Below are 14758 nucleotides of genomic sequence, written 5' to 3'. Positions count from 1 at the left end.
ACATCTACACAGCTGTAGGAAGTCAAACGGCGACAGAACATGTTCGGCACTCCCCTTACTTAAATCAAAAGTCTATCTAACTACTAACCTGAACTTCATTGCCACAGCCTAAACGTTGTCAATCTGTTCATGAAAATAAGTAATTTAAGTTTAAAACGGAACGTTAAATCCAATTCAACCAACGCAATCGCTACCAAGACGAACACAGCAGTAGTCTAGTACTGTGCCGTAGTAGTACAATTTACCGGGGCAGCTTCTCCACACAGGGCTATATCGCATTTTGCGTTGTTACTGACAATGATCGCTACCAGTGAGCTTTTTATGAATGAGCGATTTTCCACTAAATAAATGTCAAGCTTATTTACGTTTTGGGGGGCATATTTTCCGTTAGCAGATGGTACTGTTTGAATCGCGATTCCATCTTCTACTGCCGGGCAACGTTGTAGAATAATCTTCAAAGGGGGTTCTTTATTAATGAATGAATGCAATGAGTAGGCTAAATGCATGAAAATATCACGAGAAGGGAAAAACTTAAAAGGACGTTTAAGTCATAGAGATTAGGTCAATTTGTACACCGGTCTGCCAAATTCATTTTGATTCAACGATGAGGCTGCCTCTTGCCTCTTGGGGAAATGAGAAGACATCCATTTCATTCTACACTTCACTCGTATTTTCAGTTGTAAATGAGCAGCAAAAAAAAATGCTTTTAAATCTATGTAATCTTTATAAATAATAAGTATGCATTTTTATATAAAATACAAAAATATCAGTTGTAAAAATGTCATTAAAAAACGGACCCCTGTCCAACCGACGCAAGCAAGCACACCCTACAATTTCCCCAGAAATTGTACCCTCTCTAGTTTTAGTAAGCTTGTACAGTTTTTTTTAGAACGTTCTGTTTTTGTGTTTTTCAGATCACCAAGAAGCTGGCTGGCAGTATAGGGGACTCCGCTGCATGGATGTTCAACATCGAGCTTGGCCAGGTTCTGAACAGTGTTCTGACGACAGGTGAAGGTGCAGGGCTGGAAGAGTTGTGCCAGGGAATCATCACACGTTATGAGAATGCTGGACAAGCTGAGCCTGAGGCTATCTATGTTGACCGGGACTGCTGCAGCCAGTCAGGTGGGATGCTGAAATTGTTACTTTATGAAATATACATTGCAGATTACAGTATGTAATAAACTAAAGTTAACTAGAGAGGGTACACTTTCTGGGGAAATTGTAGTTTGTGCTTGCTTGCGTCGGTTGCACAGGGGTCCGTTTTTGAATGACATTTTTAAAACTGATATTTCTGTATATTTTATATAAAAATGCATACTTATTATTTATAAAGATTACATAGATTTAAAAGCTTTTTTTTTTGCTGCTCATTTACAACTGAAAATACGAGTGAAGTGTAGAATGAAATAGATCTTCTCATTTCCCCTGCAAAAGGCATCCTCATCGTTGAATCAAAACGAATAAATTTGGCAGACCGGTGTAAAAATTGACCTAATCTCTATGACGTAAACGTCCTTTTAAGTTTTTCCCTTCTCGTGATATTTTCATGCATTTAGCCTACTCATTGCATTAATTCATGAATAAAGAACCCCCTTTGAAGATTATTCTACGACGTTACCGGCAGTACTGTAGAATAGAAGATGGAATTGCGATTCAAACAGTACCATCTGCTAACTGAAAATATGCCCCCCAAAACATAAATAAGCTTGACATTTATTTAGTGGAAAATCGCAAGTTCATAATAAGCGTCAGTAACAACGCAAAATCCGAGAAGCTGCCCCGGTAAATTGTACTACTACGTTACAGTACTAGACTACTGCTGTGTTTGTCTTGGTAGCAATTGTGTTGGTTGAATTGGAGTTAACATTCCGTTGTATGGTTTAGGCTGAAACAAAGGTGGACATGTCATGACGATAACTTGCCGACGAGGATGAGATTTGAACTCACGCATGTAGAGCACAATGGATTAGCAGTCCATCGCCTTAACCACTCGGCCACCTCGTCATTTACAGCACTGGGCCCACGGTGGTGAAAGAACCTTCCATTTCACAAAACATGGAGAAAAGCAGGTGACGACAGGCACAATTGTGAAAAGGAATATAGTCAGGAGCTGAGGAAGGAATCAAAGAGTTGCTGGAAAGGCAGTGGTGGAGGGGGGCACTAAATAGGATTAGTAAGGGACAGAAGAATTTCAATTGACAAAGGTGGACATGTCATGACGATAACTTGCCGACTAGGATGAGATTTGAACTCACGCATGCCGAGCACAATGGATTAGCAGTCCATCGCCTTAACCACTCGGCCACCTCATCATTTACAGCACTGGGCCCAAAGTGGTGAAAGAACCTTCCATTTCACAAAACATGGAGAAAAGCAGGTGACGACAGGCACAATTGTGAAAAGGAATATAGTCAGGAGCTGAGGAAGGAATCAAAGAGTTGCTGGAAAGGCAATGGTGGAGGGGGGCACTAAATAGGAGCAGTAAGGGACAGAAGAATTTCAATTGACAAAGGTGGACATGTCATAAAGATAACTTGCCGACGAGGATGAGATTCAAACTCACTCGTGCAGAGCACAATGGATTAGCAGTCCATCGCTTTAACCACTCGGCCACCTCGTCATTTACAGCACTGGGCCCACGGTGGTGAAAGAACCTTCCATTTCACAAAACATGGAGAAAAGCAGGTGACGACAGGCACAATTGTGAAAAGGAATATAGTCAGGAGCTGAGGAAGGAATCAAAGAGTTGCTGGAAAGGCAGTGGTGGAGGGGGGCACTAAATAGGAGCAGTAAGGGACAGAAGAATTTCAATTGACAAAGGTGGACATGTCATAAAGATAACTTGCCTAAGAGGATGAGCGTCGAAGTCACGCGTGCAGAGCACAATGGATTAGCAGTCCATCGCCTTAACCACTCGGCCACCTCGTCATTTACAGCACAGGGCCCACGGTGGTGAAAGAACCTTCCATTTCACAAAACATGGAGAAAAGCAGGTGACGACAGGCACAATTGTGAAAAGGAATATAGTCAGGAGCTGAGGAAGGAATCAAAGAGTTGCTGGAAAGGCAATGGTGGAGGGGGGCACTAAATAGGAGCAGTAAGGGACAGAAGAATTTCAATTGACAAAGGTGGACATGTCATAAAGATAACTTGCCGACGAGGATGAGATTCAAACTCACTCGTGCAGAGCACAATGGATTAGCAGTCCATCGCTTTAACCACTCGGCCACCTCGTCATTTACAGCACTGGGCCCACGGTGGTGAAAGAACCTTCCATTTCACAAAACATGGAGAAAAGCAGGTGACGACAGGCACAATTGTGAAAAGGAATATAGTCAGGAGCTGAGGAAGGAATCAAAGAGTTGCTGGAAAGGCAGTGGTGGAGGGGGGCACTAAATAGGAGCAGTAAGGGACAGAAGAATTTCAATTGACAAAGGTGGACATGTCATAAAGATAACTTGCCTAAGAGGATGAGCGTCGAAGTCACGCGTGCAGAGCACAATGGATTAGCAGTCCATCGCCTTAACCACTCGGCCACCTCGTCATTTACAGCACAGGGCCCACGGTGGTGAAAGAACCTTCCATTTCACAAAACATGGAGAAAAGCAGGTGACGACAGGCACAATTGTGAAAAGGAATATAGTCAGGAGCTGAGGAAGGAATCAAAGAGTTGCTGGAAAGGCAGTGGTGGAGGGGGGCTCTAAATAGGAGCAGTAAGGGACAGAAGAATTTCAATTGACAAAGGTGGACATGTCATAAAGATAACTTGCCTAAGAGGATGAGATTCGAACTCACGCTTGCAGAGCACAATGGATTAGCAGTCCATCGCCTTAACCACTCGGCCACCTCGTCATTTACAGCACTGGGCCCACGGTGGTGAAAGAACCTTCCATTTCACAAAACATGGAGAAAAGCAGGTGACGACAGGCACAATTGTGAAAAGGAATATAGTCAGGAGCTGAGGAAGGAATCAAAGAGTTGCTGGAAAGGCAGTGGTGGAGGGGGGCACTAAATAGGAGCAGTAAGGGACAGAAGAATTTTAATTGACAAAGGTGGACTTGTCATGACGATAACTTGCCAACGAAGTTGAGATTCGAACTCACGCGTGCAGAGCACAATGGATTAGCAGTCCATCGCCTTAACCACTCGGCCACCTCGTCATTTACAGCACTGGGCCCACGGTGGTGAAAGAACCTTCCATTTCACAAAACATGGAGAAAAGCAGGTGACGACAGGCACAATTGTGAAAAGGAATATAGTCATGAACTGAGGAAGGAATCAAAGAGTTTCTGGAAAGGCAGTGGTGGAGGGGGGCACTAAATAGGAGCAGTAAGGGTTGAGGGACAGAAGAATTTTAATTGACAAAGGTGGACATGTCATGACGATAACTTGCCAACAAAGTTGAGATTCGAACTCACGCGTGCAGAGCACAATGGATTAGCAGTACATTGCCTTAACCACTCGGCCACCTCGTCATTTACAGCACTGGGCCCACGGTGGTGAAAGAACCTTCCATTTCACAAAACATGGAGAAAAGCAGGTGACGACAGGCACAATTGTGAAAAGGAATATAGTCAGGAGCTGAGGAAGGAATCAAAGAGTTGCTGGAAAGGCAGTGGTGGAGGGGGCCACTAAATAGGAGCAGTAACGGACAGAAGAATTTCAATTGACAAAGGTGGACATGTCATAAAGATAACTTGCCGACGAGGATGAGATTCGAACTCACGCGTGCAGAGCACAATGGATTACCTAGCTAGCTACAGTACAGACAGTGCAGTACAGTAACCAACATTCAGTATTAACTTGTCGACATTGCGGGGTCTGCTTACAGTACCTAGTCTAAACTTCTACGGTTTTAGTGTAAATATTAACTAGTCCTTTACTGTAGCTACTTACATTCATTTAAAGTGGGTCTACCTCCAAAGAATAATGGAATTTATAATGATCCTACCTGAAGCTTTGGTAAGAATGACATGTCAATCATTGTAGATACAGTAAGCTGTTAAAAACTAAACAAAAACCGTTAGCAGTCTAGTTTGCTCATGTTACTGTACTTATGAGTATGCACAAGTTGGTTCAGCACACCATGCTTCCATACATAGTTGTAACTATGGTTATTAATATGTCTCTGTTATTTTAGATGAGCACCAAGCCTAAGAGCCATAAATCCATGGGAGATGGAGAGTGGATGGCGAGGCTGAGGGCATTTGCTGGCTCAGGGGTTTGGCCTGCTGGAGGAGGCAATAGACCTGCCCCAAGGCAGCGGAAATGGCATGACCTCTATCAAAAGGTAAAGTACTGCAAAATATGTGCTTATTACTTCTTACAGTCATTAGTCTGCAGGTCACTTGATGAAAAAGGGTCAATACAATGGTGCAGATAATATCAGACAATGGACTGTACACTGAGTGACTGGCTGAATAACTATTCTGATTGTTTCAGATTGAGAATGCCCCATGCAGGCCCGTGGACAGACCGCCCTATTTGGAGGGTCCATGGTCTGTAATTGTGGATTCCATGCTGTTAAGGTGATGTATAATTTTTTTACATCTGACTATCTTGCATCTCAGGTCTCTTACAATGCTGTTGCTGATACATTACAGTCACCTCAAGCACCACAGTCTGTGGCTTCAGACTTGTCCACTGGTGCTGCAGCCCAGCCTTCTTTCCTGCGGTCCCCTCTGAGTGTGTCAATGGTAAATATTTTCTTAGTTATTCATGTTTTGTATAAATCATTTTGTATGTGCTGAATAACAAAATTAACTCTGTTTCCCCTTGCAGTTCACTAAATCACGCTTTGGTGGGTCACAGTCTGCCTCAGTGAAGCCCAATATTGTGGCGAGGAAGACCCCCAGCCCCGCTCCTCCTCCATCCTCTGTGAGGACCTCCAGTCCTGCTCATCCTCCATCCTCACTGAGGACCCTGTCTACCGCCTCTGTGAGGACCCCCAGCCCTGCTGTTAGCACCAGCCTGGAAGTAGCCACTGTGAGTACAGCGTCTCCTTTTTGTCTGGTTATGTTTCAAGTCATCTTGAGAGTAGCCTTTTTGAATGCAAAAAAACATATTCTTATTTGCTGTTGTCTCCCAAACAGGATGGGACAGGAGAAATCCATCTAGCTGCTACTGGGGCTACAGCTTCTGTCTGGTTGCCGGGTGAGCTGAGCAAGTCAATCCCTGTTCAAGATCAGAGGTGGATATCCAACACCCTCTTTCACTCTGGCAAACTGCGGCCAGATTTGAAGCTGTGGTATGAGCCCCCTGTTCCAGCACTGATTTATCACCAAACGCCAACACCCGACCGCTTCTTCACCCATCGGCTGATGGTGTGGATGCCCTACCGCCTTTGGAGGGTGAGGGTGTTCTGCCCAGCTTGTGGGAAGCAGTTGACGGGTGCTGGCATTCACAGGAGAGCTCGGAAGGTCCTTGACATTGACAGATACTACCTAATGGTGACAGAGACACTCAGGTGCTCTGTGTGTTTCCTGACCACTCTGTCTACCAGTCAGACTGTCAGGGACCAGCTGGACCTGCCACACCAGAATTTGTTCCGGCTCATCCTGACCTGCAAGTGAGTAATGCATTTTTGAAAAGATGGTGATTGTGAAGCCTATAACAACTGACATTACCCTCCATAAACATGTAACTAATCACTCCAACAATGGGCATGTCAGGTATGCTTGTGACATTCGTGTCATTCGGATGCTTCGGGAAAGGACCCTTGGCAACAGTCCAACACGACTGGTGAAGCAGCTCAAGGAGAACCATGGGGAGGAATGGCTGACCCGGTTGGCACACTATCTCGGGGAGTGTGCTGACTTTGTGGATCGACCCAGTCTGTTCCCAGTGGTCTGCCAGGAGCCCCCTGAACCCATCGAAATTCCCACCAGTCGTTGGCTGCTGTCTGTGTACGGCAGGGACATCCTCTCCCGCATGGACCACATCAAGGCCAGCATCACCTCCATGTTTGGCTCCATTTTAAAAATGGATTCTACCAAAAAGGTAATACATCATTTGACTGTGTAATTGTACATTACTGTGTACATTACCATGTATGTAATATATACTCTCATATAAACATTAACTTTTGTCACATTCTAGATCACAAAGAAGCTGTCTGGCCATGGCAAGGGGACCGCTCTCTGGGTGACCTCCCTTGGGAACGAGGTTGGACAGATCCTGACCAGTGTCCTCACAGTGCAGGAGGGGCCGGGATTGGATCACATGGTGTCTGGTGTGATGGAGCGGTACCGCCAGGCAGCTGTTCCACCCCCAGTGCTGCTGTACGTGGACTGTGGCTGCTGCAAAAGCGAGGGGCCAAGCAAGGTGCAGACCAGGTTTGGAGAGTGGCCAGACCTCCACATACGGCTGGACATCTGGCACTTTATGAGGAGGATGGCTATCGGCTGCACCACCGATGCTCACCCACTCTACCCCACCTTTATGGGCTCTCTGTCTGCCTGCATCTTTGAGTGGGATGCAGGGGACCTCACTCTGTTGCGGCAGGCAAAGAGAGCGCAGCTCAGGCAGGAGGGTGTGCCATCCATAACGGATCTTGTGGTGGACACCAAGATCTCCAAGATGGAGCTGAGCCTCTACTGCCGCAGGAAGACACGCGGCGAAGAGACCACCATCAGCCTCATCGACCGGCTGCTGCAGGAACTGGGGGGTGCAAGAGGTAGAGACCTCATGGGGGTGCCACTGCTGGACCAGGTGCGCATGGAGCACATCTGGCGTGTGCAGAAACACCACGTCAAGTGCATCCAGGACGTGCCAGGGGTGCAGCTGTACACTGAGGTTGGAAGCACCACCAAGGGGGGCGTCGTACTGACCAGGTACCGCTGTGCCAGGGGGTCCACATCCCTGGAGTCGTTTCATTGCCACCTAAACAGGTTCATTCCAGGTTGGTGTCTCTCTTATGTGTAATGTTTTCAATACATTTATGTTTTTTTATGAAACCATTATTCAGATTGAAAAGCAAGACCTTTTTTTAATTGGCCGACATCATTTATATGTTTTCTTCAGGAACCAGTGCAAATGCACTGAATTTCCAGCTGTACCTCCTGGAAGGCCTAAATAGGTGGAACCAGGATCGGGGGACTGCAGCAGTGACCAGCAAGCCATCGTCCCTCCTCACCTACTCCGGGGGTGTGGCCCACTGTGTAAACACCAACAGCCTGAAAGTGTTTGGCCGGGCATTTGTGCCAACCTTCACGCCACCTGCCAAATACACTGGTATGTCAAGCTGATATCTGGATATATAATACTGTTTGTGGGTTTTCTGTGTTCTAACTTAAGTTCAACAAGGCTTTATTTTTACTATGCCCATTACCAAAGCAAACCATACACTTACTTGCTCATAACATGATACAGAAACACTACTCTGATATTAAACAGTATCTATATAGAATGCTACAAATACAGCTAATAATGTGTGTGACTGTACTATTTTATAGGAGAGCTGCTTGGTGTTGACTACCTGCTGAGTCAGACTGGGCAGTCTCTCAACGTGAACCCCGACTCAGAGGAGACAGAGGGCATGCTGGAGGATGTTCATGAGGGCGAGGAAGAAGAAGATGAGGGCTTCCAGGAAGAACCAAGTCTTGCTGTGTCAAGTCTCCTGGATGACCCAAGCTTCTCTACTCCCACCCTGCCTCCTGCCTCCATGGCTGCTCCCATCCTGCCTCCTGCCTCCATGGCTGCTCCCATCCTGCCTTCTGCCTCCATGGCTGCTCCCACCCTGCCTCCTGCCTCCATGGCTGCTCCCATCCTGCCTCCATGGCTGCTCCCATCCTGCCTCCTGCCTCCATGGCTGCTCCCACCCTGCCTCCTGCCTCCATGGCTGCTCCCACCATGCCTGCTCCCACCCTGCCTCCTGCCTCCATGGCTGCTTCCTCCCTGCCTGCTGCCTCCCTGGCTACTAACATCCTGCCTGCTCCCTCCCTGCCTGCTACCCCCCTGGCTGCTCCCTCCCTGGTATCTTAAGAAAATCAATGTATCTGCGTTTTGTCCCACTTCACTGACCTTCCATTGTGATGCTCATTTTTGTTTATTTATTTTTAGGCTGTGGATGACTCTGGCATGCCGGGCTTAGACAGAGTAGACAGCTTGGCTGAGTGTTTGGTGGAGCTGAGGAACCAGTCCTCTCTGGCCCTCACCAACCAGCAGGTCAATAACATTCATTGTCTTGCTACATTCCCTCTGTGCCCTGCCAAAAATGTTCACACTTGCACATCTTTTTGTCTTCTCATGTGTTCTCTCTGTGTAGGTAAGCAACATTGTTGCTCTGTGGCAGAACCTGCTGGACTACGACCAGCAGAGGGTTACCTTTGCTGCCAGACACCAGAGCAGGCTGGACACAGGGAGGTTCAGGTCTCCAAAGAAGAGGCAGGAGTTCACTCCAGGGGTGGAGAGCATGAAGAGGCACGCACTCACCACCACTGCCCCGCTTGCCCAATGGCCTGATTGCTGCCGCCTGATTGAACTGATCTTTGTCAGGCTCTGTGCCATCCATCGCTCTCCCAAGAAGAAGGGGACTGGTGCAGTGTCCAGATGGAGTTTAATCCTGGATGACTACAGGAAAATCAGGCAGCGCATTTTGGCAAATGGGACGGTCATGCAGCAGACCACACTGCAGCTGGTGGATGTAAGCCACACCACCCTTGTGCAGTGGCACAACAAGAGGGTGAAGAAGCAGGACAACGCTGTGGTAATGCAGGGGCTGAACTTGCCCAGTCGCTTGTCTGCGGCAGCCAACCCACTCCCTCCTGCTAATGTGCGCCTTCCATCTGCGCTCCCCCACCCAGGCCCGGCTCTCCAGTACCAACTGCCCTGCAGCACCGTGGGCCAGGCGCGGTTGAAAAGAAAGGTCCCGCCCACAGATGTAACACCAGTGGCTATAAAGATGCATGCCCAGCGTCAGCTCTTCCCTGCTCCACCCTCGGCCCCTCGTCTGTTGGTGCTGGCTCCGGTGACCTCACAGGTGCCTGTCCTCGTCGCTGCTCCACAGGCCCTGGTAGGTATCTTCCCTGCACGCCCTGCTCCGGTCCGAAAACTAACCCGCCATGTACTCCACAACACATGCAAGAAATGCGGGCAGTTCAGGACAGCCCAGACTGGACACAGTCAGTACAAAGGAACTGTGTACTGCCCCTCTGTAGAGGCTGTTCCCAAGGAGCAATGGTTGGAGGACATGAAACAAGTAGATGCCCCTCTACCCCCCTCCCAGAGGCATGGACGCTGGGCTAGTGCCCCTCTACCCCCCTCCCAGAGGCATGGACACTGGGCTAGTGCCCCTCTACTCCCCCTCCCAGAGGCATGGACACTGGGCTAGTGCCCCTCTACTCCCCCTCCCAGAGGCATGGACACTGGGCTAGTGCCCCTCTACCCCTCCCCCTCCCAGAGGCATGGACACTGAACACTTTAATGTTGTTAATAGTTCTGTTAATGTTTTCTGTTATTGTCTATAGTTACTGTTGAATAAGTGAATGGAGGGATTCACTACTGTTCTGTATATATTTAAGTTATTGTCTATAGTTACTGTTGAATAAGTGAATGGAGGGATTCACTACTGTTCTGTATATATTTAAGTTATTGTCTATAGTTACTGTTGAATAAGTGAATGGAGGGATTCACTACTGTTCTGTATATATTTAAGTTATTGTCTATAGTTACTGTTGAATAAGTGAATGGAGGGATTCACTACTGTTCTGTATATATTTAAGTTATTGTCTATAGTTACTGTTGAATAAGTGAATGGAGGGATTCACTACTCTTCTGTATATATTTAAGTTATTGTCTATAGTTACTGTTGAATAAGTGAATGGAGGGATTCACTACTGTTCTGTATATATTTAAGTTATTGTCTATAGTTACTGTTGAATAAGTGAATGGAGGGATTCACTTACTACTGTATAATGGCTTTGTGATGACTGAAAATAAAAGTTTGATCACAACAGAAATGTATCTTCCTATGCTTCGTTTGTGTGTTTTGTGGATAAAAGTTTCTGCTAAATACATCAACTTAATTTTAAATATTCATTTAACAGTTATTAGTATCATCATTGTTTTGTTATTAACCAAACAGTGATTAGGTGATTTCCACAAAAAAAATATAACCACTTGAATTTCTGGCAACAATTTAGTCAAACCAGAACCTTGGGATTAACTTTTATCCCATATATATGTCTATAGAAATAGAAATATAAGGTTTTAATTGTGATTCCTGATATACCTCAACATTTAAAAAACATTGGTGATGTAGGTCTGGGCCATAATTCCTTCCTTCTCTTTTTCTCTCCTTTTTTCTCTCTTTTTTCCTTTTTTCCCTCTTTTTTCCTCCTTTTTCTTCTTCCCCCCTTCTCCCCTCTCCTTTCCTTTCTTCCCCCCCCCAGGTAGACGAATGTTCCCCAGCTTTGGCGCAATGGATTTCTAGTCCATCGCCTTAACCACTCGGCCACGACTACACCAGTCTCTGCGTTGTCACGCCAAGGTGTTCCCCACCGTAGACACAACCGACAGCCGCCAGGCCACATCACAGCACCACATGACAAAAAGAACATTGAAAGCTCGACGCTACGCTGGCTTGAGAGGGGCCACATCAAAGCACCACAGGACAAAAAGCACATCACGGCGGCTTTGTGCAGGATGTCCCTCGTCGCGACTCCATCTGGCCGCTCGGCAGCCTGCAACGTTTTCACCTCACCTTTTGCCATTTCTTCAGCTCGCTCAGAATCTTGACGCTACGCTGACTTGACAATGGCAACCCAAAAATTGCGCCGCCACGCTTGAATGCAAAGGATCAAATACGCCCCGTGAACCCACAGCAAGACCCTTGGGATGTCAGAAGTGGGATTCGAATCCACGCCTCCAGAAGAGACTGCGACCTGAACGCAGCGCCTTAGACCGCTCGGCCATCCTGACTCCTTGAGCAGATTAGGCTCAAACCTTGCAGAGCACGTCCTCAAAAGGCAAACGCGTCCACTGCCTTAATGGTGCGGCCATGAATGCGCAAGTATTTCAAGTGTGGTTAGGGTTCCACTCCTTGTCGGTGTCTCTGTCTGTGAGGGTTCAGGGCCCCAAAACGAGAAATGTGTCAACCTCTGCGCAACCGAAGACAGCCCCTGACGTTTGCGAACGACTAAGAAACTCGATCTCATCCGCTCAGATCAAAAAGGCCGCCCGTAGTCGGCAGGATTGGAACCTGCGCGGGGAGAACCCAATAGATTTCTAGTCCATCGCCTTAACCACTCGGCCACGACTACACCGGTCTCTGCATTGTCACGCCAAGGCGTTCCCCACCGTAGACACAACCGACAGCCGCCAGGCCACATCACAGCACCACATGACAAAAAGAACATTGAAAACTCGACGCTACGCTGGCTTGAGAGGGGCCACATCAAAGCATCACATGACAAAAAGAAAATTGGAACCCCGACGCTACGCTGGCTTGAGAGGGGCCACATCAAAGCACCACATGACAAAAAGCACATCACGGCGGCTTTGTGCAGGATGTCCCTCGTCGCGACTCCATCTGGCCGCTCAGCAGTCTGCAACGTTTTCACCTCACCTTTTGCCATTTCTTCAGCTCGCTCGGAATCTCAACGCTACGCTGACTTGACAATGGCAACCCAAAAATTGCGCCGCCACGCTTGAATGCAAAGGATCAAATACGCCCCGTGAACCCACAGCGAGACCCTTGGGATGTCAGAAGTGGGATTCGAACCCACGCCTCCAGAAGAGACTGCGACCTGAACGCAGCGCCTTAGACCGCTCGGCCATCCTGACTCCTTGAGCAGATTAGGCTCAAACCTTGCAGAGCACGTCCTCAAAAGGCAAACGCGTCCACTGCCTTAATGGTGCGGCCATGAATGCGCAAGTATTTCAAGTGTGGTTAGGGTTCCACTCCTTGTCGGTGTCTCTGTCTGTGAGGGTTCAGGGCCCCAAAACGAGAAATGTGTCAACCTCAGCGCAACCGAAGACAGCCCCTGACGTTTGCGAACGACTAAGAAACTCGATCTCATCCGCTCAGATCAAAAAGGCCGCCCGTAGTCGGCAGGATTGGAACCTGCGCGGGGAGAACCCAATAGATTTCTAGTCCATCGCCTTAACCACTCGGCCACGACTACACCGGTCTCTGCTTTGTCACGCCAAGGCGTTCCCCACCGTAGACACAACCGACAGCCGCCAGGCCACATCACAGCACCACATGACAAAAAGAACATTGAAAACTCGACGCTACGCTGGCTTGAGAGGGGCCACATCAAAGCATCACATGACAAAAAGAAAATTGGAACCCCGACGCTACGCTGGCTTGAGAGGGGCCACATCAAAGCACCACATGACAAAAAGCACATCACGGCGGCTTTGTGCAGGATGTCCCTCGTCGCGACTCCATCTGGCCGCTCAGCAGTCTGCAACGTTTTCACCTCACCTTTTGCCATTTCTTCAGCTCGCTCGGAATCTCGACGCTACGCTGACTTGACAATGGCAACCCAAAAATTGCGCCGCCACGCTTGAATGCAAAGGATCAAATACGCCCCGTGAACCCACAGCGAGACCCTTGGGATGTCAGAAGTGGGATTCGAACCCACGCCTCCAGAAGAGACTGCGACCTGAACGCAGCGCCTTAGACCGCTCGGCCATCCTGACTCCTTGAGCAGATTAGGCTCAAACCTTGCAGAGCACCTCCTCAAAAGGCAAACGCGTCCACTGCCTTAATGGTGCGGCCATGAATGCGCAAGTATTTCAAGTGTGGTTAGGGTTCCACTCCTTGTCGGTGTCTCTGTCTGTGAGGGTTCAGGGCCCCAAAACGAGAAATGTGTCAACCTCAGCGCAACCGAAGACAGCCCCTGACGTTTGCGAACGACTAAGAAACTCGATCTCATCCGCTCAGATCAAAAAGGCCGCCCGTAGTCGGCAGGATTGGAACCTGCGCGGGGAGACCCCAAAGGATTTCTAGTCCATCGCCTTAACCACTCGGCCACGACTACACCGGTCTCTGCGTTGTCACGCCAAGGCGTTCCCCACCGTAGACACAACCGACAGCCGCCAGGCCACATCACAGCACCACATGACAAAAAGAACATTGAAAACTCGACGCTACGCTGGCTTGAGAGGGGCCACATCAAAGCATCACATGACAAAAAGAAAATTGGAACCCCGACGCTACGCTGGCTTGAGAGGGGCCACATCAAAGCACCACATGACAAAAAGCACATCACGGCGGCTTTGTGCAGGATGTCCCTCGTCGCGACTCCATCTGGCCGCTCAGCAGTCTGCAACGTTTTCACCTCACCTTTTGCCATTTCTTCAGCTCGCTCGGAATCTCGACGCTACGCTGACTTGACAATGGCAACCCAAAAATTGCGCCGCCACGCTTGAATGCAAAGGATCAAATACGCCCCGTGAACCCACAGCAAGACCCTTGGGATGTCAGAAGTGGGATTCGAACCCACGCCTCCAGAAGAGACTGCGACCTGAACGCAGCGCCTTAGACCGCTCGGCCATCCTGACTCCTTGAGCAGATTAGGCTCAAACCTTGCAGAGCACGTCCTCAAAAGTCAAACGCGTCCACTGCCTTAATGGTGCGGCCATGAATGCGCAAGTATTTCAAGTGTGGTTAGGGTTCCACTCCTTGTCGGTGTCTCTGTCTGTGAGGGTTCAGGGCCCCAAAACGAGAAATGTGTCAACCTCAGCGCAACCGAAGACAGCCCCTGACGTTTGCGAACGACTAAGAAACTCGATCTCATCCGCTCAGATC

The 14758-nt window shown here is 48.3% G+C and overlaps 2 protein-coding genes and 7 non-coding genes across 9 annotated transcripts in view; 2 read left to right on the top strand and 7 right to left on the bottom strand.

Annotated features, from left to right (window-relative positions):
• LOC134029308 (uncharacterized) overlaps nt 1-9071 on the top strand; it is a 69207-nt gene extending 60136 nt beyond the window's left edge. The window contains exons 3-11 of the mRNA XM_062473394.1: nt 915-983; nt 5782-5985; nt 6093-6568; nt 6672-6999; nt 7099-7900; nt 8023-8232; nt 8454-8668; nt 8984-9005; nt 9061-9071. Coding sequence (XP_062329378.1) covers nt 915-983; nt 5782-5985; nt 6093-6568; nt 6672-6999; nt 7099-7900; nt 8023-8232; nt 8454-8668; nt 8984-9005; nt 9061-9071 — 2337 coding nt within the window. The remainder of the gene's footprint in view (nt 1-914; nt 984-5781; nt 5986-6092; nt 6569-6671; nt 7000-7098; nt 7901-8022; nt 8233-8453; nt 8669-8983; nt 9006-9060) is intronic.
• On the top strand, nt 8933-10414 carry LOC134029307 (uncharacterized). Its single transcript, XM_062473392.1, has 3 exons — nt 8933-9165; nt 9266-10012; nt 10400-10414. Exons 1-3 carry the CDS (start codon nt 9079-9081, stop codon nt 10412-10414), a joined length of 849 nt encoding a protein of 282 aa, XP_062329376.1. The 5' UTR covers nt 8933-9078.
• Nucleotides 10415-11836: 1422 nt separating this feature from the next.
• Nucleotides 11837-11919, bottom strand: trnal-cag (transfer RNA leucine (anticodon CAG)). Its single transcript has one exon. It is a non-coding gene; the product is annotated as a tRNA-Leu (tRNA).
• Nucleotides 11920-12178: 259 nt separating this feature from the next.
• trnas-aga (transfer RNA serine (anticodon AGA)) lies at nt 12179-12260 on the bottom strand. The gene has a single exon. It is a non-coding gene; the product is annotated as a tRNA-Ser (tRNA).
• Nucleotides 12261-12700: 440 nt separating this feature from the next.
• Nucleotides 12701-12783, bottom strand: trnal-cag (transfer RNA leucine (anticodon CAG)). Its single transcript has one exon. It is a non-coding gene; the product is annotated as a tRNA-Leu (tRNA).
• A 259-nt stretch (nt 12784-13042) lies between these two features.
• On the bottom strand, nt 13043-13124 carry trnas-aga (transfer RNA serine (anticodon AGA)). The gene has a single exon. It is a non-coding gene; the product is annotated as a tRNA-Ser (tRNA).
• Nucleotides 13125-13564: 440 nt separating this feature from the next.
• Nucleotides 13565-13647, bottom strand: trnal-cag (transfer RNA leucine (anticodon CAG)). Its single transcript has one exon. It is a non-coding gene; the product is annotated as a tRNA-Leu (tRNA).
• Nucleotides 13648-13906: 259 nt separating this feature from the next.
• Nucleotides 13907-13988, bottom strand: trnas-aga (transfer RNA serine (anticodon AGA)). The gene has a single exon. It is a non-coding gene; the product is annotated as a tRNA-Ser (tRNA).
• A 440-nt stretch (nt 13989-14428) lies between these two features.
• trnal-cag (transfer RNA leucine (anticodon CAG)) lies at nt 14429-14511 on the bottom strand. The gene has a single exon. It is a non-coding gene; the product is annotated as a tRNA-Leu (tRNA).
• Nucleotides 14512-14758: the final 247 nt, after the last annotated feature.

This window comes from Osmerus eperlanus, chromosome 11 (assembly GCF_963692335.1).
Source record: "Osmerus eperlanus chromosome 11, fOsmEpe2.1, whole genome shotgun sequence".
Taxonomy (NCBI): Eukaryota; Metazoa; Chordata; class Actinopteri; order Osmeriformes; family Osmeridae; genus Osmerus; species Osmerus eperlanus.
Note: the sequence above shows the minus strand (reverse complement) of the source record. Positions and strands in the feature narration are given on the sequence as shown.

Excerpts from the sequence above, each read along its gene's own strand:
- LOC134029307 (XM_062473392.1), top strand. The coding sequence starts at position 9,079 with ATGCCGGGCTTAGACAGAGTAGACAGCTTGGCTGAGTGTTTGGTGGAG. Across the intron at positions 9,166-9,265 it reads TGGCCCTCACCAACCAGCAG|GTAAGCAACATTGTTGCTCT; the intron begins GTCAATAACATT and ends CTCTCTGTGTAG.